This window comes from Lissotriton vulgaris, chromosome 1_1, assembly GCF_964263255.1.
Source record: "Lissotriton vulgaris chromosome 1_1, aLisVul1.2, whole genome shotgun sequence".
NCBI classification, from domain to species: domain Eukaryota; kingdom Metazoa; phylum Chordata; class Amphibia; order Caudata; family Salamandridae; genus Lissotriton; species Lissotriton vulgaris.
The window spans coordinates 1,511,247,633-1,511,274,684 of NC_141685.1; the positions used below are offsets into that span (position 1 = coordinate 1,511,247,633).

Genomic DNA, 27,052 nt, shown 5'->3' on the forward strand with positions numbered 1-27,052 from the left:
TTGGGGTGCGATGGTGGAGTCGGCCTTGTTGAAGACGTGGTGGGGGCAGGGGTCAGTTGGAGATCCGGAGTGGATGGTGTTCATCGTGTGGGCTGTGTCTTCGGTGGTCACCGTGGTCCAGGTGCGGAGGGTGGCGGGCGTTGGTTCGACGGTTGGGTGCGTGGATGGTGCGCCAAAGCTGTTGTGGATGTCGGCGATCTTGCAGTGGAAGAACGAGGCGAGAGAGTCTCAGAAATCTTGTGAAGGAGTGATGTTGTTGTTGCCGGTGCTGGGGTTGAAGAACTCCTTGACGATGCTGAAGAGTTCCTTGCTGTCGTGGGCGTTGTTGTCCAGTCGTTCCTTCAGTGATTTCTTCTTGGTGGTGCGGATAAGCTGGTGGTGCTTGCGGGTGGCGTGTTTGAGGGCGGTCAAGTTGTCTGTGGTCTGGTCGAGGAGCCAGGCTTTCTCGAGGGTGCGGCAGTTCTTCTTGGAGTCCTTGAGTTCGTCGGTGAACCAGGAGGCTTTCTTGCTTCTGGGTCTGCTGGGAGGGTTCTTCAGTGGAGCGAGGTCGTCGGCGCAGGCGGTCAGCCACTGTGTGAAGTTGCGGGCTGCTTCGTTGGGGTCCGTTGTGCTGGCGGGTGGGTTCTGGCTGAGGGAGGTGGTGAGCTGCTAATCACCTTCTTTAAGATGGTGTTTTTACTACGCTATCTATACATCTTAGGTAATTATCCCCATCCTATCACTCGCAAATGGTTCAGTTCCTTGATCTCTAAAATCACAAACTTTGTATAGGCGGGAGGTAGACTCAAGGTAACTTTCCAATTGGCACGCCAATCCCCTTTTGATGGCGGTCTTAGTCTGTCAAACATTTATCTTTGTTATTTGACAGCACATCTGGTTCCTATTAATGAGTGGTTAACTGGGGTTTGGGGTGACCCAGCATGTCGCCTAGAAATCTATCTAGTGAGTCTTGATGGTCTTGCAGATCTCTTGTATGGGGGGGCATCTGCCTTCAACACTTCCCTCTTGTACACATACGTCTATTACCTGCTGGGATCACCGACTCACTGAGATGAGCCTCTGTGCAGGCTACTTGGCTCAATCAACTCCGAACCTTGGAAGTCTTTGCCCCCGGGGATTGGATTGGGATCTCTTATCTCGTAGAAGTACATAAAGGGAGACACCTAGGGACCGATTACGATGTGTTTGTGAAAGGCTCCGCCCCTCGTTCGAAGCCTTTATGACCCCCAGTGTAATATGACAGTCGGATTCCTCATTACAATGGAGGTGGTCGGAAAGGAATCCGTCGGCCAGTCGTAATGTGGCCTGTAACCCCAAGAATGTCTCTCTCTGCCGTTGGGATTACGATGTCTGGCTTTGGCAGCCTTTCTGTGCAGGCCTTTCCTACACAAAGGCTGTCTGAACTTTTGTTCGGCCCCCAGCAGGTCTCCCTTGAGTGCACGGCCACCCTGTTGATGCCTGCACCCCGTGGCAGACACCTTGAGAGGCCTGCCACAGAGTGCAGGGATGAACTGCACCTCCTATTTTACAATTGCAGCATGCATTCTGTCCGGTTTACGACCGGAATGCATGCTCCCATCGTAAAATGTAGGAATGCGACCAAACTGGTGCATCCTGATGGGCTGGTCGAGACCAACGACCGGGTGTCGGTCGGACCCATGACCAAGACTATGCCGGGCGGAGGCAACTCTGCCTGACATCGTAATCAGCCCCTAGTGTCTTTTCAGGATCTGAAGGATCGATATGCACTGGCCAACTCAGTTTTTAAGTTTCCTTCAGTTACGGCACGCCTTGCAAGCCCATAACATCGCAGACACCCCGCTACCTGAATATAACCCAGTTGGGGCAAAAATATTCCTAGGATGCCTGGGTAAGGGTGCCATTTCATTGCTCTACCGCTCACTAGTCATCCATGCCCTGGACGGCATTGGGTTTACTAGGCAGATGACTTTCTTGGGTGGGGAAGCTGTATGAGGAAGAGTGGAGGGAGGCATGTATGGCACTCCGGGAACTGGTGATTTCCTTATGGCTGTGAATGGTTCAATTCAATTATCTCAACTTCTCCCTTTGCAGCACATTTCATCCACTGCCCAGACCACCTACACACGATGTACACTGTCAGCTGCAGTTTCTTTTCATGTAGCGCGGGACTGTTCGGTGCTGCGTCCCTTATGAGACCGGCTGGGTCAGGAATTTTGAGCCGTCTTAGGACACCCTTTAGGTCTAACTCACTGTGCTGTTCTGTTGGGGCTGGTGGAGGAGTTTGGGGGCCTGCGAGCTGAACATATCTTCCTTGGGGTGGCCTGTTTGGTAGCCAAGAGATGTAGCGCACACATGGAAGCAGCGGAGGCCACCCACAATTGGGTGTTGGTGGACTTGTGTGCACATCAGGAGAAACTTATGTTCGAGGCATGTGAGCTATAGATCACATGCTGTGCATAGCCCAACACCTAGTGTTGGGTCTGTATGTTTGCACTTGGTTTTTGTTAGAAGAAGTCTTTACCAGTCATGAGGTAGGTGACTCCTCCTTTCGGTGATAGTGCACATGGGCATCAACTCCATTGTTCGATTCGTTTTTTCCGCCATCGGGTTCGAATGTGAATTGCTGCGCTCCGGTTCTGCACGGTTTCTTGGGTTCCCTCCGACGCGCAATTCACTACCCTCAACGGTATTGTTTCTTGATTCTTTCCTATTCTCCGCATATCGTTCCAACCAAAAATCTTCGATCGGAAAACTTGTGGAGTGCCTTTGGGCCTATCCGCGCTGGGCTCACTAGCATTTGACGGAACAGACTCCATTCAAACTCCGCCCCGGGTGTTGCGCCAAGTTTCCGCGCACTGACCTGCATGAAGTGTACAATCTCTGTTTGTCCCCAGAACAGGACAAGAAAGACTGTGACGCGTACCTATCGTTTCAATCAAAGAAAGCGCTCTATGACAGTCTGGCTTGACGTCACGAAATGCAGCAACAAGGCGGCTCTGTACCGGACATCTTCGGAGAAGATTCCAACCAAGAACACGCTTAAGGAGCCGAAGAAGAAGAACATGTCTCCGTGTCCAAAGTTGACTCCGACATAGAAGAAGAGGAGGAAGTTACACTGGGTTGGCGTACCGTGAATACAGGAGCCCCCTTGCCCCAACTACCAAAAAGTAAAAAGGTTCCGGTCCTTCCTCTACCTTCGGGCCAAGGTCGGCGTCAAGAAAGTTTCAAGCACCCCGTCCGCGGGCCCGGCGCCAAAACACAAAGAAAAGCCTTCCGGTTCAGGATTGAGCTGGCCCCCTAGTGGCACCGAACCAATATCATCGGCCATTAAAACCAAGCATATCTATTCTCCATCTTTGTCCAAGACTAAATCTTCGGTGCCGAAGAGTTCGAAGCCGAAACTCTTGACGCCAAAAACTACAACAAGAGAAAAAGACTCCCAACTAAAGATTTTCAGTCCGATGTTCCACCTCCGGATCCGAAACAAACAAACAAACTTGTTATCAACCCAGATACTGGACATATTCAAGCCAAATTACCTGAAAAAAGGCATATGGCACATCAGGATGAACATCATATACCTCTAAAGAAAAGGAATATGGGTACAAACCCATCACCACCTGATATTTCACCTCATTCATCTACTAATCCTCACCTACTTATTACCCTCACTAATTCACCACCACCACTATCACCTGACCCTCAGGATGAGGGGGATGGGGATGATAGCAGGCCACATGATGCTGATCCTTAGGAAAATTATAATACCGATCCACATGGCAATGCTGACAAGGGCATCCCCCAGGCCCTGGTATTGTTAGATCTGTCGGCTGCGTTCGACACGGTGGATCACGACATCCTTATCCGCCGTGTCGAACAAGCCGGCCTCCAGGGTCCGGCGCTGGCCTGGGTCCATTCCTTCCTGTCCGTCAGGTCTCAGTCGGTCAGTCTGGGCACCTTCCGCGGACCCAAAGTACCTTCCCCCTGTGGTGTCCCCCAGGGTTCCTCTTTGTCCCCCCTCCTTTTCAACCTCTATCTTCGCCCCCTTCTTCTCTCTCTGAGGCAGTGGGACGTCACCGTCTTCAACTACGCTGACGACCTACAACTCCTCTTCCCTCTCTCCACCCCCTCCGCTGTCTCTAACTTTCACGCTGTCATGTCTCACATTCTCCTCTGGATGAGCCAAAACCAGCTCAAATTGAACCCTGGAAAGACGGAGCTCCTTCTTCCAGGCAAGAGCTCCATCCATTGGGGTCCACACTTCTGGCCCACAAGGCTTGGCCCTCCCCCCGCCCCTGTGGCATCCGTAAAGAGTTTCCGAGTCATCATCGACTCGGAACTCTCACTCAAGGCCCAGGTGGGGGCGGTGGTCTCCTCCTGTATGCACCAGCTTCGCAGGATCAGGAAGGTCGCCTATCTCCTGTCCCCCAAACTTTTGCTCCAAGTCATCCTGGCCTTGGTCCTCTCCCGCTTGGACTTCTCGAACTCCTTATATTATGGTCTGCCCAAAACCTTGCTCTATAGGCTGCAGATCGCCCAGAACCAAGCGGCGCGACTGGTCTTCAGGATTCCAAAATGGCAGTCGGCCAAGCCTCTCCTTGCCAAACTGCACTGGCTTCCAGTCAATCTTAGGGCAGCCTTTAAGATCGGCTGCTTAGTATTCAAGTCCCTGACTGGTCCCTCCCCTAGGTTTCTGAAATCCCTCATCACCCCGTACTGCCCCGCGCAATCTCAGATCCTCCCATCTTCATCTCCTGGCCACCCCCTCCTTCAAACTTGCGAGGGTTGGAGGTCGGAGCTTCTCACATCTTGCCCCTACACTTTGGAACTCTTTCCCCCTTTCTCTCAAATCTGTCAACTCACTCATCCTTTTCCGCAAGTCTCTCAAAACTTGGCTTTTCCCCCAATCTGGTTAATCTCTAATCTGCTATCTCACTGAATCCCAATCAGCGCCAGGAAACTTACGGTGACAGTGCGCTCTAAAAGAACCTCCTAACATAACATAACATAACATAACAGACACTGATCCTGATTTGTATCCATCTAGGCCATCACCTCCTGATGATATTATAGGTTATATTGAGCTTCGTAATAGGGCAGCTCACTATCATTGGGAGGAATTACATGAAGACATTTTAGTGGAGGACTTCTTATTAGAGATATTTCGCTCCAGTCAAAAAACACACAATTTACCAATGCTTAAGGGGATGCTTAAGCATGCAGATGAGGTTTTCAAAGACCGTGTCTGGCAAGAATAATCACGCCCATGGTTGAGAAAAAATATAAACCAGCACACACTGACCCTTCTTACATTATAGGTCAACTGCCCTTGGACTCTTTGGTGGTCTCAAATGCTCGTAAAAGAGCAAATTAACAAACAGGTGAGGCCCCGCCTTCTGATAAAGAGTCCAAGTTAATTGGTGCCTCTGGTTAAAAGAGTAGCTTCTCAGGTAGCTAATCATTGGTGCATTGCCAATGTTCAGGCTTTTCTAGCCAGATATGATGGAGATCATTATGATGAGTTGGAAAAACGTATCCAATATCTGCCTGATGAGCATAAAGCGAAGGCAAATGATCTTATACAAGAAGGAAAACTCATTACCAACACCTCATCAAATGAGGTAAACACAAGCCTGTAGCTACGCAGACACGCATGGTTAAGAATATCAGGTTTCAAACTTGAGATACAGGCCTTTATACTTAATCAACCTTTTGACAAAGAACACCTAGTTGGCCCAACAGTTGACACCTCACTGGAAAAAATTAAAAAGGACACTGAGGTCGCAAAGTCCATGGAGGCTTTACAATAACCTGCTAATAGCGGTTCCTTTCGCTGCTCCTTTTACAGGGGTGGTTCCAAAACTGTTACCACAGAAAGTCCCCCCTCCTCTTACAAGGGCAACACTCAATTGCCCTCATCAAGAGGATATTTTAGAGGAGGTTTTAGAGGAAACAATGGTAAGGGAAAATGCAGAGGTAACGCCACATGCACTTCCCCCCGCTAATAACAAACAGTGACTTGCTTCCACTACCCTCCGATCATTCCACTCCTGTCAGGGGACTTCTCTCTCAATTTCTCCCTGTCTGGAACACCATCACCTCAGACAAATGGGTTCTACACATTATCCAATATGGTTACTGCCTGGAACTTAGACACTCCCCCAAACATTCTTCCAAGAACACATGCAATGTCACAAACATCTCACCCTTCTTGAAAAAGAGGTTCAATCTCGGTTAGAAAAAGGAGCAATAGTCAGTCCCATTAGAACATCAAGGAACCGCAGTCCACTACCTATACTTCTAAAATTCCCAAGAAGGACGGATCTCTCGGGCCTATACTGCATTTCAGAGAACTCAATCTATACATTCAATTAGACCACTTTCACATGGTCCCTCTACAACAAGAACTTCCACTCCTTCAACAAGGCGACTTCCTGTTCACTCTGGACTCAAAGGACGCCTATTTCTATATCCCAATACATCCTGCTCATCGCAAATACCTAAGGTTTGTGGTAGCTGGACAGCATTATAAGTTCAAGGTGCTCCTATTTGGAGCAACAGCCACACCCAGAGTTTTCACCAAGTGCTTAGCAATAGTCGCAGCTCACCTTCGAAGACAACACATTCACATCTTCCCATATCTGGACGACTGGCTCATAAAAGCCAGTTCATAAAAAAGCTGTCTCCATCACACTCACAAAACTGTGCCATTGCTCCACAATCTTGGATTCACAGTAAACCTGCTCAAGTCTCCTCAGCAACCATCCAACACACAGGTGTATCTGGGAGCCACAATAGATAGACAAAAGGCTTTGGCCTACCCCAATCTGGCCTGAATCCATAACATGCAAGCTTTGCTCTGCCAGTTTCAGCCTCGTCGCTCATTACCAGCTCGAGTGTTCATGCAGGTACTAGGAATTATGGCGTCTTGCATACTAATAGTCTCTTACGCAAGACTTCACACGCGTCCCCTTTAAGAGCACTTAGCATGTCAATGGAACCAGCCTCAGGGTCGGTTATCAGCTCTAGTATTGGTGGACGGCCGCACCCATTCCTCTCTGCAGTGGTGGAATACACAAAACCTTTCAAAAGGGCAGTCTTTCTTCGACCCCGTTCCACAGATAGTGCGAACAGCAGACTCATCGCTCACTGGCTGGGGAACTCCTCTCCAAACAAATACAATTCAGGGCATGTGGATCCTGCAGCAAAACAGCTCCAGATAAACCATCTAGAGCTGCTAGCAATTTTTGTAGCGCTCAAAGCATTTCGAATTTATCTAGTAGGCAAAGCTGTCCTGATCTGTACAGACATCATGACCGCAATAAGCTACATACAAAAACAAGGGGGGGACACACTCAAGCTGTCACAACTAGCACAAACCATCTGGACATGGGCCATACTTCACAGAATGTTTCTCGTGGCAGAACACCTTCCAGGAGACAACATATCCACAAATGGGAACTCCACCCTCAAGTTCTCCTTCCATTCTTTCAAATGTGGTGCTTTCCAGACATAGATCTGTTTGCTACAAACCTAAATGCAAAATGCTCAAACTTCGCATCCAGACATCCACACCCATTGTCCAAGGACAATGCACCATGAATGAATTGGTCAGGGATATTTGCCTATGCTTTTCCGCCTCTCCCACTCATTCCGTGAGTGGTTCGGAAGCTCAGACAGGTGTCCCTGATATTAATCCTAGTTGCTCCCACATGGGCTTGACAACCCTGGTGCACAACCCTGTTGGAGCTTTCAGTAGTTCCTCACCAAAAACTACACCTCACTCTCCGTATGCTAACTCGGAGCCATGGAGAAATAAGACATCCAGATCCCAGTCATCTCAACCTTGCGATCTGGCACCTGAAATCTTAGTGTTTGGCTACCTTAATCTTCGGCCAGACTGTATAAATATTATCAAAGAGGCTTGAGGTCCTACCACAAGAGCATGCTATGCAGCAAAGTGAAAGCAATTTGTTATATACTGCAATAACAATCTAATAGATCCACTGGATGCTTCAGTTCGAAACATCATTTGCTATTTTCTACATCTGCAGCGTTCCTATTTATCTTACCCTTCCATACGCTTATATCTTGCTGCAATAGCTGCATACCTAGAGAACAGACATCATCTGTCTCTTTTTGGAGTGCCTATCATCAAAGAATTTATGGAGGGACTTAAAAGAATCATTCCTCCAAGACTTCCACCTGCTCCAGTGTGGAATCTCTACATTTTCCTCACCAGGCTAATGAGTCCACCATTGAACCATTGCATAAATGTGAAATACAATTTCTTACTTGGAATGTAGCTTTCCTCATAGCTATCACATCTCTGAGGAGAGTGCTTGGGCTTCAGGTACTAACCATAAAAGAACCATTCTTACAAATACATCAAAATAAAGTGATTCTGTGGACCAACCCTAAATTTCTACCAAAAGTCATTTCTGCCTTTCATATCCACCAGTCTGTTGAGTTGCTTGTGTTCTTCCCTCAACCAGATTCTGTGACAGATCATGCTTTACACACTTTAGATGTGAAAAGGGCTATTCTTTACGATATAGAAAGGAAAAAACTTTTCAGCAAAACAAAACAACTATTTGTGGCTTTTGCTCCACCACATAAAGACAATCCAATATCAAAGTCGGGCATCGCAAGGTGGATAGTCAAATGCATTCAGATATGTTATGCAAAAGCAAAAAGAACTTTAACAATTCACCTTAGAGCACACTCTACTCGCAAACTAGGAACGTCTATGGCATTTCTAGGAAACATACCCATAGGTGATATCTGTAAAGCTGCAACATGATCTACACCTCACACATTCATAAAACACTATTGTGTAGATGTGTTAGCAAGACAGCAAGCTAGTGTGGTCCTAGCAGTTTTACTTGCACTATTTCAAACCACTGCAACAGCTATAGGTTAGCCACTGCTTTGGGAGAAAACTGCTTTGTAGTCTATGCATAGCCTGTGAACCACAGCTCGCATATCTCGAACGGAAAATGCTACTTACCCAGTATGCATCTGTTCTTAGCATGTAGAGCTGTAGAGTCACATGCTGTTCATAGCCCTCCATCTAGTGTTGGGTCTGTATGTTTGCACTTTGTTTTTGTTCGAAGAGGTACATACTGGGTAAGTAGTATTTTCCTTTCATTGCACGTGGTTGCCCCCAAAAACATATACGGGTGTGGGGTAAATGGTGTAGCTACTGTGGTCTAGCGATGTGAACTACTGTTACCATGCCATGATGATGCTACATCTCATTGTAATATCTCATGCACAGGTTTCTTTTCTTGTGCTGGTGTCTGCATTGCTGCTGCAAAACGTTTAATATGGTTTGTTATACAAAAACAAACTAGCCTGACCTAACTCATACCTGTGAGGTATGATGGGATACAGGGTGTATTGTGAGTTTCTTACAGGCCCATTGACCGTTTTTCTCTTCTTTGCATTTCGGCCTTTTGGCTAGCAATGCCTCATATTCCCTTACCTTTTGTGAAAGATTTTCTATGGTAACTTTTAATTTGTGACCCATTTGTAACTCGCCTCTTTTTAAAGTGAAAAATTCAATGAAATCTGGCATTTTGTAGCCTTACTTCAGGCTGCAAACATTTATGTAATGTTCTATGGTACAAGTATATGTTGAAATTAAAAGTGCTCCGGGATCCCCACCCATAGACATGGCCATTCAATTGCTTATGACTTTTGAGGGTTCCTGTGGAAGAGAACTAGGATTACAGATGAATAACTTCCTTCTTTGGCTAAGATTGTGAGGTGTTTTGGGAGGTCTGTATGGTAAGGGTGTGGGCTGAAGTTGCAGTAAATGGCAGTGATTTTTTTGCTGAAGAACTAAGCGACATTGTTGCACGGGTAGTACAAAGAGTAGCTAAGTGAAATATTAAGAGTTTTGCTTTCTACTTGTTTCTGATGACTACTTTGTCTTCCCGGGTCGCCATCTACTAAGTTCTGCATGCTTTGTCCACTTGATTAAACAAAATGAATGCTGTTGTACCACCATGCATGTTACGTTCTAGTCTTGCCTGATGTTTGATTATATTGATCATTATGACTTTATTATATCTGTGTTTATCATTGCATTCTTTCTTTTATGCTTTAGCATCACGGCAAAATTAAGAAGACCAATTTCCTGAAAAAACATGAAAAGGTACGTAAACAAAATAGAATTCTCATATGTTACATAACCTGTTGCATACAAAAAAATTGTTTATAAAAAAAAATCTGTTAGAAGTACAATTTTCAAGTCCATTCTTATGTGGTTATAAAAGACTTGCCATACATTTTATGAGTAGTTTACATTTACGTATATGTGCACTTATCTAATGCAAACTATTGTAATTATGAAACCAATTTTGCACAAAATTGTTTCTTTAGTAGGGAGGCAACTTTCATACTATTAGACTTTTATCCTCCTCCTAACCCCAGAAAAGCATTTAATGTGAAATGTCTTGTTACTTACCAGTAATCTTCATTACCCTGATTAGGGTCCTCCCCGTCCCAGTCCTTACAACGTGAGGCAGTTCTGCCTCCACCCAGCCAATCACAACGCCAGTAGTCAAAAGCTTACATAAGCCCTTCCCACCTACCGCCATGCCTGTTATCAACAAGACTCCGACACAAAGCGGGAGGGCCGGAGGGTAGAGGACTGGGATGGGGAGGACCCTAATCGGGGTATTGAAGATAAACATTAAGTAACAAGACATTGCCTCCTCATGGGTCCTCCCCGTCCCAGTCCTTACAACGTGAGGAACTCACAAGCAGAGAACCAACAAAAAATGCTGGACACCAAGGATCCATGCAAAGCACAAATCTGTAAAGATCAATGAACAGCAACGTTCAAGACACCAACAGAAAAAAAGCCAGCAGAGGCATGTAAAACATCAAGCCAATAAGGTAGCACAAATACGTGACGGGACAGCCAGGTGGCTGCCCAACAAACCCCTGGATAGAAACCCCTGCCGCCCCAGGCAAGGAAGCAGACACAGAACGCGTCAAACGACCCAGCGCCAGAGACTGAGGAGGCAGATCCAAAGGACTGAAAAGGCAGGCAGACCACCAAACGCACACACCGACCAACCGTAGAATCGGAAACCACATCCCCCCAAGCCACACCCCCACAGTAGACAAACCAGGCAGGAGAAAACCGAAAACTCCAGGGAACGATGGAGGGAAAAACCGGAGAGTCCAGCGATCAACCAAGAAAGGGGGAACAAGGCAGGCAAATCAGGAAGAATCACCTCCAGCTGCCAAAGGAAACTGGAAGAAGCCACAGGCAGAAAGGTCGGAACAAGCCACAAAACAACCCGATCCGGCAGGAACTTCCAATGGGGAAAAGAAACTAGCAAAGCACCCCACACACCCAACCGACGAGCTGAGGTGATGGCCAGCAAAAAAGCCACCGTAGTAGACAACCAAAACAAGTCCGCTACCAGCAAGGGCTCAAAAGGGGGCATCATCAGACCCCCCCCCCCCCCCCCCTCCTCAAAAAAAGAGCAGGCAAAACTCAAGAAGGCACGAGCACAGGAGAGATCGGCCGACGAAGCCAAAAGCTCAGAAGAAACCGACTCACCAAAGGTGCAAAAACCACCAAGGAAGCCCCAGGACCCCGACATTCACAAACCGCTGCCCACTGAGAAGACCAAGCGGAAGGCCCTGTAAATAAAACATTCCTGAGAAAATCCAACACAGAAGGAAGATCCCCCAGCACAGGAACTACCCAATGGCTGACACGACAAAGAGATGCCACGTGCCACCATAGAGGAACAGCCCAAAGACCCCTACGACAGCCGCACAAGAGCCAGGCTATCGGAAGCAAGCGACGAAGACAGGGCAAAAACCAGCTGTGGACCCAAAAGCGGAGCCAAAGTCAATGGATTCCAGCCAAACCCGATCCCCGCCAGCAGCAGGAGCAGAAACCAAAGACAGCGAGGCCAACGATAGACACCTACACCCCCCCCCTTACATCCCCCGACTATTCGGGAGGAAAAATTAAAATATGAGGTAAGGCACACAAAGCCCGAAGGCCAAGGAAATGTGCAGGGGCCACACCAAATCGAACCAAACAAAGAAAATGCGCCACCGAAGCGAGCACCAGATGGCACAAAACAGAGGACAGTAGGAAACTGCCCAAGCTGCGTCAACTAGCAAACGCAGACGTTCCCGAAAAGAACTCAAAGCCAACAGAGGAGACACTGCCCATTGCGAGCCGTGGGAGCCTGTGCCACCAGAGACACAAGACACACCAAGGAGCCATAGCGTCGTGGGAACAAAACATGAAAGCCAGCAGGAACAGAGACATGCAACTGGTCTCCCCCAAGAAGGCCCAAGCAACAATGAGCCACAGGAAGGCCAGCACGAATCAAAAAACTTGCCGGCCACCAAGGACCCCAACGTGGCCCCCAACCTCAAGGACAGACGTCCAAGGACAACAAGAGGAGAGAAGGGAGCTGAAACGTACCCCAAACACCAGGTTGGGAGAGCAAAGCCACCAGGCCTAAGTAGGTACCAGAACAGGGGAGAGAGGAACCAGAACTACGTAACCTGCATGGAAAAGGACCCAAGGAGTCAATCGGAAGAAACACTAAGGACAGGAGGAGCAGGCAAGCCTAAGGAACCATAGCTGTGGAGGCAGCCACCATTCCCTGGATTCGCAACCAACTTCGAAGGGCAACCCAGCAGGACCCGCAAAAGAGTCAACCGGGAAGAGAACCGAGCCGGAGGGAGAAAACAGCCCCCTGCAAAGTGACGAACAGGACCAGAGAAAACGAAGGCCCAGAACAGGAACCAGATGAAAAATGGCCAGAACCAAAACAAACCCCAGAAACCGGAACAAGGCTATCAATGCCACCATCGCAAGAATAGCCACAAGATGGGTGGAAGCAGAAACAGGGCAAAAGCCACATCGGGAAAAGCCCACAGCACCTGGCCATCCCAGGCGGTCACCCATCCAGGTATTGACCAGGCCTAACCCTGCACAACTTAGAAGAACAGGTGCAAGCAGGGTGGAATTGCCAAACAGCAAAAAACCTGCACAGCAGGAGCTAGCACCGCCCAAAAACCTGGGGAGCAGGAGAGAGGCCGAAAAGCATCACACGAAACAGAGAAAGGAACCCATCCGCAGCAATCCGCACAAACCGCCGACCCGCCGGACCGATGGAACGTGAAAAAACGGTCAACTCCCAAATCCAGGAAAGCAAAAAAAAACACCCACCAGGAAGAGTGGAATGACAGACCGCAAGGGGAACAACCGCCCAGTGGCACCAAACCGTAGAACGCCCTGGGACACAGAACTGTGCAGAAAAGAACTAACGGGCGCCAGGACCATGAACAAAGAGAAAGAGGAACCCTGGCCCCGCTCCGCCACCGAAACCAGCACAACAGTGCCCAGAGACAAAAACAGACCGACGCCCAAGAAGAATGAAAAACGCAACACGGGCCAAAGGACAACCGTGTAAACAGCCCAAAAGGGGGGACAGCTCAGGAAAGGAATCCGGCAACCAAGAGCGAAGACAGACAGGACCCACCAGTCGGAAAGCAGACAGGACCAACAAGCCAGGAACAACTGATCCGAGCCCCAAAACCACAACCGCAACGGAGACAGGGAACCCACTACCAGATGAACACCGGGAGTGGGACACAGACCAAAAGAAGAAGAGATGCAACCGCATCCAACAGGTCACGGAGAGACCCCCCGCCACCCCCAGGGCACAACAATACCCTAAGCCCCAGACGACCAACACCCAGGGGCAACTGCAGGCGCAACAGAGGCTGGGAACCAAACAGAACACAGCCCGCCCCCTTACCCACGAAAGGGCCGAGAGGCAGACAGAGCACCACCACACAGACTGTCAGTAGAGTTAGCCAAGGAGCCACAGTAAACCGACAGTGGACCAAGGCGTCAGTGCCACGCCAGACGAGGAAAAGACTCAATCCACCAAGCCAAGACAAGGAGGGCCCGTAACAACTCCACACAACCCATGAGAAGGACCAGTGAAGTGCAGGCCGAACAAGAGCCAGCACGCACCCCAAAAGAAGCGGCAGCATGTGGAAATGCAGGAAAGTGAGAGACTAAGTCTGCCAGGTGAAATCGCCATCCCAAAAAACGCGGAAAACCCTGCGTATCTGCCGTAAGCCATTCATCAGTCAGGATATCCAACAGGACATCATGGAAGGGAAGCTCAAAAACCACAGAGGATACAAACTGTGCGGAAAAACCCCACAAAAGCCAGGGATCTAGGGCCACAACCCAGCATCACCCATATAAAGACCTATCCTCAGGACAACGCACCGCAGGCCCTGGCAGCGCAGACTGGACAGCAGAAATCAACAACTGTGTAAAAGCACAGTCTGAAACTTTACCAACTCAGGTAATTTGACAGCATGAGCAGGTTACGAACCCCTACACAGTATCCAGCACAGCCCCAGAATCTGCAAAAATGCCATCCACCTGCAGAACCAGGAAACTGTGCCGCATGGAAACAGCTCAAGCAGGCACAGGTGAAGACGCCCCTTCATACATGGTGAGCGAACCCAAGCAATTGAACCAAACAGAAACTCACAACACAACAAAGAAATTGCCCAGCAACTTCCAAGTACAACTGCCCCCAATCACCAAATTACGCAACGTGAGACCGGTGAAATGAAAGAAAAAATATAAGGGCAGCCCTGACTTCTCCACCCACAGCCCAGGTCAAAAGACCATGGCCATCGGGGGGCCGGACGTTGCACTAGAACCACAGCGCCGGAACGACCCGGGGCCAGGACACCACAAAAACTCTCCGCCCCAGCCCAGCACATGAACTGGGAGAGTGCCTGACCCCAGAACAGGAGTATCGCCGACCGGAGCGGCTGCATAGAGAGAAACACACAGGAAACAATGCAGAAGTAAAAAACTGCAAAGGAAATACTCCACGGAAATTCAAACAGTAAAAAATGCAGAAGCATACAACTGCAAACAAAACACTCACTGCACCGTCATGAAGAAAATCCAAAACCGGAACCGGGAGCACCAGCGTTCCGACCGCCGTCGGAGCAGAAAAAAAACAGGCATCGTGGTAGGTGGGAGGGGCTTATGTAAGCTTTTGAATACTGGTGTTGTGATTGGCTGGGTGGAGGCAGGACTGCACTTGTAAGGACTGTGACGGGGAGGACCCATGAGAGGGTAATGTAATAGTAGCTGAAGAATCAACAAGAGAGACCTATTGTCTATATTTTACAAATTGCAAAAGGCAAACAACTAGTGCCAAAGCCTTAAAGTGAAATAACACCCTCTCAAGGTTGTATTCCAGAAGTAACAAAGGTGTTTTGTGCAGGCATAGATCGGAGACCCATGCAAAGTAGCGAGGCTATAAAACTTAATGGCGTCTTTATGATAAACCACCAATTTATCTCATTTACCCCCTCACACAACCAGTGTGGACATTTTATGTATTTATTTTCCTTCACTGACACGGAGTAAGATCTGTTTGCCCACCATGGTTGTCCCCATTATGTCCGCCTAAACTGCTTTAGCTTGAGAGTGGTTGAAATACTTTTGATGTTGTTCTTTAGAAGACCTCTTCATTGCACTCAGCCAGGTAAGTGGTGTTTGCCGAAGGAGCGGCCACGTCATACTGCAGCACAAGAGCATAGATATAAAGGCAGAGCCCAGCAGTAACTCCTCACTATTTCTGAAACTATATATCCTGCCCTACACCCAAATGTTTTTTTCATTTAAGAAAAGGGTCCTCATGTGGTTATATGTATCTAAGGCTTGTGGGTGGGTTTTAATGCTTTGTTTTATGTAGTATGAGTATTTTTCGTAAAGGGTCTTGCAGACCGTAGCGAAGTGGTTTTAGTGCGTTGCTAATATTGGATCTGGGAAAGACTCCTAATAAATGTTGAACCTCAGTGCAGAGGTAGGGATTAACACCTTGTTTGAAGCTGCAGAATCGTAATTGAATTGGTGAGTATTCTATTTTATAGAGATGACAATGTAGGTCATTGTCCAGATGGATACTGGAACTCTTAAGCCCTGTTTGCTGAAAGTGTGAAAATCTCATTCAGAGGCGAGATTTGTGCGTCCATAACGGAGTTGTAAGTTACTTCATTACTATTTTTTTTTTTAAGGTATTCTCTTTGAGGTTTTTTTCCCCAGTGAATAAAATCAACTATGAACGTGCGCACCAAAGTTGCACAGGCATAGAGGTTACTCAAACAATTAGCATGCATCTCTTATATCTGCTCAATGTCTTTCCTAAAATGTATCTGAATAATAGGAATTAAAATTGCTTTTGGCATCATTCCAATCTGTACGGTTTCTAATGTAAGTTAAGTGACAATCATAATTTCCCCTTATCTCCCTGGTACCCTTCCCAGCTCCCCTAGATCACGCAATGTTTATGGCGAACCATGCCGGCCACACATTTGAGCAGCCCCAACATGCAGCATCTATCCATGCTTTGCCACCATTGAGCTAGACTGGAGGGTGTTGCTTTCCTCCCGTTCTGAGCTATGTCGCATTTCCCCAGTGTTAATCGAAGTCTCAGCAGGATCTTTCTAGCCTTTATGAAGCTCACTTCTTCTAGTATGTTTAGTGAAGCTAATGTTGGGCTCAAGTCCAGTTGTCGTTTCAGTGTCATCTGAAGCACATGAAAAATTGAAATACCCTATCTCTAAAGTGCCAAATCACTTTGCAAATGCAAATTGAATGGGTAAAGTCTCTCACCTGCGCCCGACATATACGGCACTCCGAGCCTGGGCCCTCCCGGAAGCAACAGTCTCTTTCAGGGGTCAAATATATTCTGTGTGAATATTTGAGTTGCATCAGTCCAAGTCTGTTCGTAATTGTTTCTAAGCTGGGGCCATAAGCGCAAAGGTCCATTTCTCATCTTCCATGTGGTTTGTGGCTTTTTTCCCATGCTTCACTAAGCTTTTTAAAGGTGTGTGGAAAGTTAATGAGCAGGCTTCAGTGTATATACAGGAACGTTTCTCTCCTGGCGGGAACTGGAAATAGTCCGTTTTGCCTCCTTGGACTGAAGTTGAGGACGTAATCTAGACCCACCATATAGGGTACAAGGGTACACTCGTGGTGGTGGTATCTATAGAATTCTGTGTGGCGCAGACCTATTGTTCCTTAATATCGGAGAAGGATTTTAATGTGCTCCCTGTCCTTACATCTCCCAGTAATTAAATGTTCAAACAATCCCATCCCTGAAGCCGTCCAATGAATTTACTTCTTGAAGCCCTCCAACGCAGTTATTTTCTTGAGGGTGCCACCCACAAAAGAGCTGCGCCCGTCATTTTACCAGCCTGTCCAATTTGATTATTCAAGGCCCTGTATGTTTCTACCACCACCCTCGCCTTAGGGGGGACCACAGATAGGAGGTTTCTCCAGTGTAGGAAATGATTTGGAGAACTCTCCCATTACCCACAACTCAGCCCTGTATGCTGAATCTGCAACAGGCCCCATCTAAAGAGAATAGACCTGCTTAGTCTCGACAATTAGGTTTGTGGCTTTGTAGTATATTTCAGGGTCGATCACAGCCAGGCCACTATCAAATGTTTGATTTAAAATACTTGCCAAATGAGACCTGGGGGTGGTTTCAAATCAACAAGAAAGTTTTCAAGAGGTACCTCCGTTTCTAGAAGCTCACAGGTTAGAGTAAAGATGTAGTTTTCTGGTGTGTAACTGTCTCTTAACGCAATTCTGCCCAACATTGATGGTGGCTGGCATATCAAACTTTGTGTCTTTACATACGCTATCCAGTAGCGGGAAATGTATTATCAGTTTATGCTATCTATTTTACATGTGACATTTGGATGTCAAGATATCTAATACTACCTGTGCTTATCCAGATCCCAGTGACCTTGACCTCCGACATATTTTTTTGGCAGAAAATAAGGGAAAATGCCTAGTTATAGACTAGTTGCAGTTTAGACCCAAGTAGTAGCCAAAGTCCTCCAGCTTCCGCATTGCAACTGGACCAGATCAGTCAGTTGCTTACTTACAAGAGTAAGTCATCTGCACATAATCTGATTTGTCTTCTAGATCAACATACCTTCTAAACTAGAAGTCTGCTTGTTTTGTCTGCCTCTAGTCAGAGGCTCAATTGCTATGGCAAACAGTAATTGGGAGAATGGGTATCCCTGTGTCACCCCTCTTTCCAGTAAAAAGGATTGCCATAATGTCCCTCCTGAACTCTGGCCCTAAGTGTGCTGTAAAGCAGGTGAGTGAAGGCCAGAAAGCGTGATTGAAAGCCCATGTATCCTAGTAGTGCGAAGAAGTAGTCACATGAGATGCTACCAAAACCTTTCTCAAAGTCTTTCAGAAGTTATGTTCAATCTGTGTCCCACTGCTAAGGCATTAAAGACGTGTTGTATATATTGCCTGAAAGCACAAAGGGGTATTAAGCAGTTTTGCTCAGGCTATATTAAATTGTGATTCTCCTATTAACATGACCAGAGAATCTGGATTTCATTAAAGACACGGAGGCTAACATTATGCATTATCTTTTTAATGCAGTCACAAGCAGCCGCAGTACATCATAAACAAACAGTTCTAGAATGGAATGAACAAGAGGTATGAAAGGCATGAGCAGTAAGGAAACAGCCTCTTTCAAATGTGGACCAAAAGGAAAGTTTCAAAAGGATCAGCATCAACAAGTTCCTGGGAAAGGAGAATCCATCGAAACCGGAAAGAAGAGATGAAATGGTGAATAAATGAAGATGCTTTGAAGAATCCTTTAAATTCTTTAAGTTGAAGTATCTGAAAGGAAAATTTCCAAGTTAGGAATGGAGATATCATTACACTGAAAAATCAGAGCATGTTAGAATAAAGTCAAAAAAGATGTTACGATAACATTTGGTCATAAAACATTCAAAAAATATTAAGGAAGAGAAAACTGTCCGAGGGAGGGACGGGTGGGATAAAGTTAGCCTCTGTGTCGTTAATGAAATCCAGATTCTCTGGTCATGTTAATAGGAGAATCACAATTTCAGAAAAACATTATGCATGTTCGTAGCTATGTGGTACAACATCAGACATGTGCTCAATAGGTTTACTGTAATGTCGAACAAATGTGGATGCGTTGGACCAGTCCGCAGCTTTGAGGATATCCTCTATCTTACCTCCAGACAAGAACAACTTACTTGCCATAGCACCTCTGAGAGAGTGGGCATGAAATTTAGATAAATCGACGCCAGCTAGGTTCTTAGCGCACTTGATCCATCTTGCGATAGAGGCAGAGGAAATGGGTTTGAAAGGTTTGACAAAGGAAATAAGGAGTTGATTAGCGCCACTTGGGCGAACATCATTCATTCTGTTGTCATACTCCTTCATGTAGTCTACAACAGTTTTTTACACATGTCGAAACGAGGGTAGAAGATAGTCCGACATGGTTTTCGTTCTTCTAAACAATTCGAATTTAACACCAAACATGTAATAAGATCTATTAGATATATCAAGACATTTAATATCGGAAACCCTATGACACGAAATTAGACATAAGAGAGTTGCAAGTTTAATAGAAAGACATTTCCTATTAAGCAAACCATTATCAGGCCAAGATGAAGAGATCTAAAATAGCCTTGATGTCCCACATGGATTGGTACTTGGGTCTAAGAGGCCTTTTAAGCCTAATACTCTTCATGACTCTACAAACAATAACATTTTTACCGTTGATGAGAGAGTATCCGGCGGAGACAGCTGATCTATAACCATTATCAGATCCATAGGAAAGGCCCAAATCAAATTGTTCGATAGGAAAATTAACTATGAATACGATGGGGGCCTCCACGGGATCCAAGTCGCTTTCCATGCACCAACAAAACCATTTTCTCCAAATGTTGTACCTATAGTGCATTCCGGGAGCCCAAGACTCTCTGAGGAGACATGCAACTGACGTCGAAATGCCAGAGAGTTCTTTGGATCTCCTGACACTCTCCAGGCAAGAAGGTTCAAATTCCCTGAAAGAATTAGGTGGTGATCTTGTCCGTCTGCGTTTGTAACCAGACACTTAACCGCAGGAATGAGGAAGGGAATGCTGCAGGCCAATTCTAGAGTTGTTGGGAACCAGGCTTGAGAAGGCCAGAAGGGGGTTATCCGGACTAGGAAGCATTGCTCTTGTCTGACCTTCTGAAGAACCCTCTGAATCATTGAGGAGGGGGGAAAGGCGTAACTCCGAAGGTTCGACCAGATTTGGAGAAAGGCGTTCACTGCAAGAGAGCCCAGATCCGGCATCCAGCGGAAGTATTTTTCCAACTGGAAGGTTAACCTGCTTGCAAAAAGGTCCCCATCCACTGGTCCCCAAATTTGATTTAAAACGTTGAAGACATTCAGGTCGAGTTTCCAATCGCTGAAGTCCAGGATGAATCTCGAGTTCCAATCCATGGAAACATTTGACTTGCCGGGAAGGTATTCTGCTCTCAGAGATTTTGTGCTTTAGGTAAAACATCCAGCGTCTCTTGACTAGGTCGGGGAGGTCGGCTGATTTTGTCCCTCCTAAACGGTTGATATAAGAAACTGCGGAGATGTTGTCCATCTTCAAGATGAGAGATCTCCCTTGAAGGGAGAGTTTGGAGCTCATAAAAGCTGTAAGCTCCAAATAATTTATGTGATGAGATGTTTCTGCAAGAAACAATACACCACAGGTGTTTTGGTCATGAAGGAGAGCACCCCACCCCTGATTCGAGGATAAACTCTGGAGTCAAACCAAATATTGCTTTGCCATTCCAGGCATCCAAATTTTCCAGCCACCTAGAGTTCCGACCTGGCTTCTTGGTCTAAGGATACAAGGTCCCCGTACCGCAGACCAGATCTGAGAGCTTTCCCTTTTATCCTCTAAAGAACTCGGTAGTTGAGAGGTCCAGGGAATATGGCTTGTATGGATGAGGAGAGTAGGCCTAAAAGCCTGGCTAATTCTCTTAGAGAAGGAGTCTTGTTTTAAAATAAATCTGATTTCTTTGCGGATGTTGGCAATTTTTTGGGCGGGAAGTAAAAGAAGGCACTTTCGGTGTCCACTGTAAAACCGAGGAACTCCAGAGATCTGGAGGGGGGTAAGGATAGATTTTTCCCGGTTTATAATAAAGCCTAAACTCTGAGATTCATTGCAGTGGACAGGTCTTGGAGGATCTGCGAGAAGTCTTGCGACATAGTTAGAATGTCGTCCAGATAAATAGTCAAGCGAGTCCCTCTTTCTCTCAGGAGAGAGGCAATAGTTCTCATAATTTTGGTGAAACACCATGGGGCAGAAGAAAGCCCAAATGGAAGGGCTTGAAACTGGAAGAGACTATTGTTCCAAGTGAATTGAAGAAAGGGCTGATGTTTCTTGGCCATTGGTATGATAAAATATGCATCTTTCAGATCCAATTTGAGCAACCAGTTTTTTTCTAGAAGTAGGTCTCTCGGGAGGTGGATGACCTCCATTTTGAAAATGCCTGTAGACTAGAAACTTGTTTAAATCTCGAAGGTTTATGACTGGTCTCCAACCTTTTTTCCTTTTTCTGAACGAGAAAGAGTGTGCTTACAAACTTCCTTGAATTCCAGGTAACTTCTATGATCGCGTCCTTTAGGAGCATGAAGAAAATTTCTTCTACAATCTTTTGATGCTAGTCTGAAAGAGTTAGGACTCTAGGGAGAGATGTTTGTATAGGAAATTCAATAAAATCTATCCTGAACCCCCAAACAGTCTCCAAGACCCAGGGGTCTTGAGTCAAGCTTTCCCAAATCTTGTAAAACAATTGAAGTCTGCCTCCAACTTTTGGAGGGAAAGAAGAAGGGGTAAACGGAGTACTTACTTTGAGTATTAGGTGTGGCGCGGGATCTGGAACCTCTGAAGTGTGAGCCCCTTCCTCTTTGGGGGCAGAATTGAGGGTTGGATTGGAAGTTGGCTTGGGAGAAGCCTCTTCCAGAGCCTCTGAACCTCGTAAAGGGCCTTTGGTAGTTTCGGACAGAAGAAAGGCCCCTTCTTCCGGCCCGACCAAAATGGTTTGAATTAAAAATATGCTTCATGTTGTTTTGGGCCTTATCCAGGCGGTGAAGGTGGATACATATTTGCCAATAGGCATATCATGTTTTTGCCGAAAAGGAGACCTTTGCGGTTTAATGAAGGTTCTTCTTCGGCCATGTCGCCCAGTTTTTGATTAATTTTTGTGAGAAGGGCTCTCCTTCTTTCGGTATTAAGGTTGGAGTTAGCATTGCCGAGGAGGACTAACGCCCTTTGGCTCCAGCCTCTGATCAGGTCTGTGTCCAGAGGAACATCATTGATGTGAGAATCTTCTGCTGCATCTAAGACTCTGGAAAGAGGACCCAGGACGTCGAGCAGGCGATCCTGGCAGCCTTAAGGCACATCTGGATACCCTTTCTAGGGTCCTTTCCTAGTTTAAACATCAATTTAATTAAGTCGGGGTCTAGGTTAGGGGTCTGGCCGACCTTATCTTGGATAGATGGACGAGAACATTACGATCTGAGTGTACTCAGTGTGTCTTTCCAGGGTATTCCTGAGCCATTTTGTAATACATTTTGCCGCATGTTCTTGTGGAAACCATTCTGAGCTCCTAGGATGGGAAATATTAAGAGGTGAAAACACCTCCTCTCCAAAAGGGTTGAGAACAATATCTTTTAAATGACGATGGCGAGTCGTCATTAAGCTCTTTATTACAATCAAGGTCCTCATCACTGTCCTAATCCAAGAAAAATTCATCCGAAGGGTCAGGAAAGACATCCTCATTTTCTGAATCAGTCTGTAAGATATTGAGCACACCGGTCTTTTCTGCCGCTAGGGACACCCATGTAAGATGTGCCACGGGGGGCACCATTGTAGTTTGTGCCTCTAAGGACACCGGAGTAAATTGTGCCGCTAGGGACACTTTTCAAATTTGAGGTGCGGGGACTTCCTTTCATGAAGAATGTGCTACGACCTCCCAAGTCATTTGAGGTGCTAGGTCCTCCCATGGTGCTCTTAGTATAAGGCTCGGAATAATTCAATTGTTTTGCTTTTTTACCCTGGTTAGTAAGAGGGGGGTTGAGAGAAGTTGGCCCTTCAGGGAGTTCGTCTTGAAAGGGGATGGGTCTTTTAGAAGACATAGCCTCCTTAAATGTATCTAAAATACAATATCTCATTTCCTTTTGAAGGAACTTTTTAAAGGCTTCGTTGTTGTAATTAGGGGAAGAAGCTGCAGCATCCTCATCTGAATTAATGTCCGACATTATGGTAATGTAGGGATAAATTATATAGAGTAAGGATGAATTTCCTAAAACTTTTGTTTCTTTCTCCCATTTTTTTTTGTGTATCAATGAGAGCGTAATAGTCCTATCACAGTAATCTAAACAAAACCGTCTCCAAAAGAGTTTCCGGTGGCAGCTGGTAACTGACGAGTACGAGCGCTCGAGATCAGCTGCCACCGGAGTAAATTAGAGGAATGACCCTTAGGGGGAGGTGCGCGTTGCGCTACTGTTGCCAATGTTCTATATATTTTCTGATAGCACAAAGGGGTTATTAAGAAGTTTTGCTCAGGCTATATTAAATTGGTTATGATTGGGACATGGCATGTTGCCAATTGCAAAGATTTTGGGCTTGGTATTGATTAGGGAAACTGGGTGCTATGACTCACATTGGTGCGGGGGCAGTCTTGTTTCAGAATAGTCCCATTTTAAGCTTTAAAGAACTTCTGGATTTGCATATCCTTGAGAATTTAACCCTTACCCCAGTCTTAGATCCCTAAAAAAGCTCAATAATAAATATTGAGTAGTCCGAGAGAGGGTAGAGTCCTAAAGAACTCGCAGGCACTGATTAGGTTTAGGAAAATAAAATTAAAGTGGCGTTTTTTAGAACACGTCTTAACGATTAAAGAGCATTATTTGGCAAAGGACATTGACCTAAACGGGAGAGGCACATATATAAGGGATGATTAACTGAGATTTTCTAAAGAAGAAACTGTTTAAAAATGTAATCACTTGGCCAAGACTTAATTTTCATCTAATCTTGAGATATTGTGTTGAATTTGTGTATGTTCATGTTTTTTGCTTTTGCACCATAGGATGTTTGGCATTTATATTTCAGTTATCCTGTTTATTTGATTGACATGCTGTACATTACCCCATCTGTGGGTTGGGGCAGAATTGCAGGTGGTTGTCCTCAAACGTTGCAAATTGTGGTTTTCAATCATGAGTGTGCATGCTGCCTCAACTTCAAGATCACCAGGAATGCATCATGTTTTCCATATGGGAAATTCTGCCAGTTATTTGCAGATCGGAAGCAGCCATTGAAGCTTGGAACTGGCATAAAACTTTCATTGGGATAAACATGTGTCTTGTAGTAGTAGTAGGTTCCAGGTTCGAGATGTATAGAAGCCTCAACAGGAGCACAGCCTGCTTAGCCACATCTTGTTAGCTGCTAGTTGCCACAGGACGTTCTGTCATTGGGAACAGAATACTCCTGTGCTAATCTTTGTGATACACATAAATGGTGTAAGGAGCTACTCACAGAGCCCACCCCATTACATTGATCTATTTCTAGAAGATAAATTGCTTGTTTTATGTAGGTGTCCCTTTTGCTTTTATTTGAAGGACGCCATCTTTTGTTTTAAGGTTTTTTTATGTAGCTGGTATGCCATGTGGTGTAGGGAATACTGACACAAGAATATTTCATTCTAAGGGTCTTTTACAGAGTTTGGAGATTACTGCAGTCATTTTGATGGAATAATGTACTGTAAAAAGGAAATTATTCGTATTTGCATGGGGCAACAAACTGGTGTTTTGCTTATCTTGAAGGTTTTATTTATTTATTTATTTATTATAGTGTTTTGTATAGCGCGAACAAGACCCTTGGGTATCAGAGCGCTTAACAGGGAAAGTGAATTGGAGATTAATATATATACAAACAATTCTACAAAAAACAAGCATAAATGAGGTAGATGATATACGTTACTCACGCATGTGCAGTTTGCATTAAGAGGTGAGGTTAGACTTAACTTATATCATAAGCCCTATAAACACACATAAATGAGGTAGAGGATTAAATAGTTTTGGATGTGAAATACAGTAATTGTTCACATTGACATGGGGTAACGTTAAGGATACAGCTTAGTCTTAAATGAGACGTCCATCTGGTGTCCTCAAATTAGCCTTCCTACTATTTATGTCGAGTATTCCCCTTCTGATGACATAAATGTTGAGTGTTAGGACAGCAATGGACCATAACAGTGATCAATAGGCTTCCCTATGTAAGGAATCTACTCATCAAAAGGCTCTTCACTTCCCGCTTAAATGTTACGATATTATGAATCTTCCTGATGTTAGGGGGGGGGGTGAGTTCCAGATTCTGGGGGCCGCTCCTGTGAACGCTCTGTCATAAGTCCTTTTCTTTCGGAAAAGAGGGCTGGCCGCAACAGCAACTCTTTGGCGCTCCTAGCTGGTCTATTACCTCCAGATAGCTCAATTTTCTTGGCTAGGTATCTTGGAGTGTTGCAATGGATCGCTTTATGAGTGATACATAATATCTTCATTTGGATTCTGGCTTCATAAGGTAGCCAGTTTAATGCTTTCAGGTGGGGAGATATATGATCAAATTTCCTTGATCCAGTGATGAGTCTTGCCGCTGCATTGAGGCAAGCTTTTAGTGGTGCTGTGTGCGTTTTTGGTAAGCCAGCTAAGGTGGTGCATCTTCAATCCTTGAGATGACGAGGGATTGGATTGCTAGTTTAAGATCCGCTTCTGAGATGAAAGGTTTCAATTTTCTTAAGTAGTTCAGGTGGAAGCGGGCACTTTTCGCCATTGAATTAATGTGGGCTTTCATGTCAAGGTTCTCGCTAAGGTGATTCCTAGCGATTTAGCTGAGTTGACTAGGGTTGGGGTGCAGTTTAGTACAGTCACCAGTTTGGTCCATTCCTTTATATCCATATGGCTCCTTGGTGGTGAAATTAGTAGGAACTCTGTTTTGTGTGCATTTAGCTTCAGATGAGTGGTGGTTAACCATTGCAATGCCATTTTTAATGTCTCATTCATTATTTCAATGTCATCAAGGGAGGCGATCTTTATGTATATTTGCGTGTCGTCTGCATACATGTGATAGGATATCGTGATTTTCGGAGAACTTCTGTGAGAGGTTCAACATACAAGTTAAACAGATCTGGGGATAACGTCGATCCTTGAGGGACTCCTATTGAGTTAGGGCATGGAGGTGAAATCGATTGGTTGACCAGGAATCGTTGTGTTCTGTAGGAAGGACTCAAACCATTTCAGCACATTTCCAGACAATCACATCCTGTCCTGCAGCCTGGTCAATAATGCTTCGTGATTTACCGTGTCAAACGCCGATGATAGGTCTAATAGAATCAGTAGGCATGCTTGATTTTGATCGAGGGCTTGTAACGCATCATCAACAATATGGAGGGTCGCTGTTTCAGTGCTGTGCCCTGCTCCGAATCCTGATTGGCATTCATCTAGTAGGGAGAACTTGGTGATGTGTTGACTCAGTTGGCCCTGCACGCATTTCTCAATTAGTTTGGCCAGTAAAGGGATGTTGTTCACTGGGCGATAGTTATTCGGATCTGTAACATCTGCTGTAGGTTTTTTGATTATGGGAACAACTTGACCTGTTTTTAGACAGTCAGGGAGGATCCCTTGTGATAATGATGCATTTATTATTTTGGTCCAGATTGGAACCACAATGTGGCTGATTTCTTGAAGGCATTTTGCAGGAAGTGGGTCGTGCTAGTGGTTGTTAGGTTTGATTTCCGAAAGCGTTTTGTTGATCTTGTCCTGGTCATATAATTCGAATGTATCGCACTTTGCCTTGTTGTTTGTCTTAATACACTCTGTTGTCAAGTTGGCATCGCTCATAGGCAGCGAAGGTTGGATCGGTAGGTTAGCCGCGGCGCTCCTGAGCTCTACTTCAAGCGATTTGGCCTTTCCCGTGAAAAATGTGGAAAAATCCTCGCAGCTTAAGGGTGTTTTTGAGTTCTCTTGAGCGGATTTGGCTAGTTTATTTGATTGTTGCTTTAGTATTTCGAAGAGTTTTCGTGGTCTATTTTTAGCATTGTCCAGTTCTGATCTTATAAATTCCTTTTTGGACTTTAT

General features: G+C 45.7%; 1 protein-coding gene across 1 annotated transcript in view; it reads left to right on the forward strand.

Annotated features, from left to right (window-relative positions):
* ORC5 (origin recognition complex subunit 5) overlaps window positions 1–27,052 on the forward strand; it is a 333,695-nt gene that overhangs the window by 163,154 nt on the left and 143,489 nt on the right. Inside the window, exon 11 of the mRNA XM_086967427.1 lies at window positions 10,097–10,144. Within this exon, the coding sequence (XP_086823553.1) occupies window positions 10,097–10,144 (48 nt within the window). The remainder of the gene's footprint in view (window positions 1–10,096; window positions 10,145–27,052) is intronic.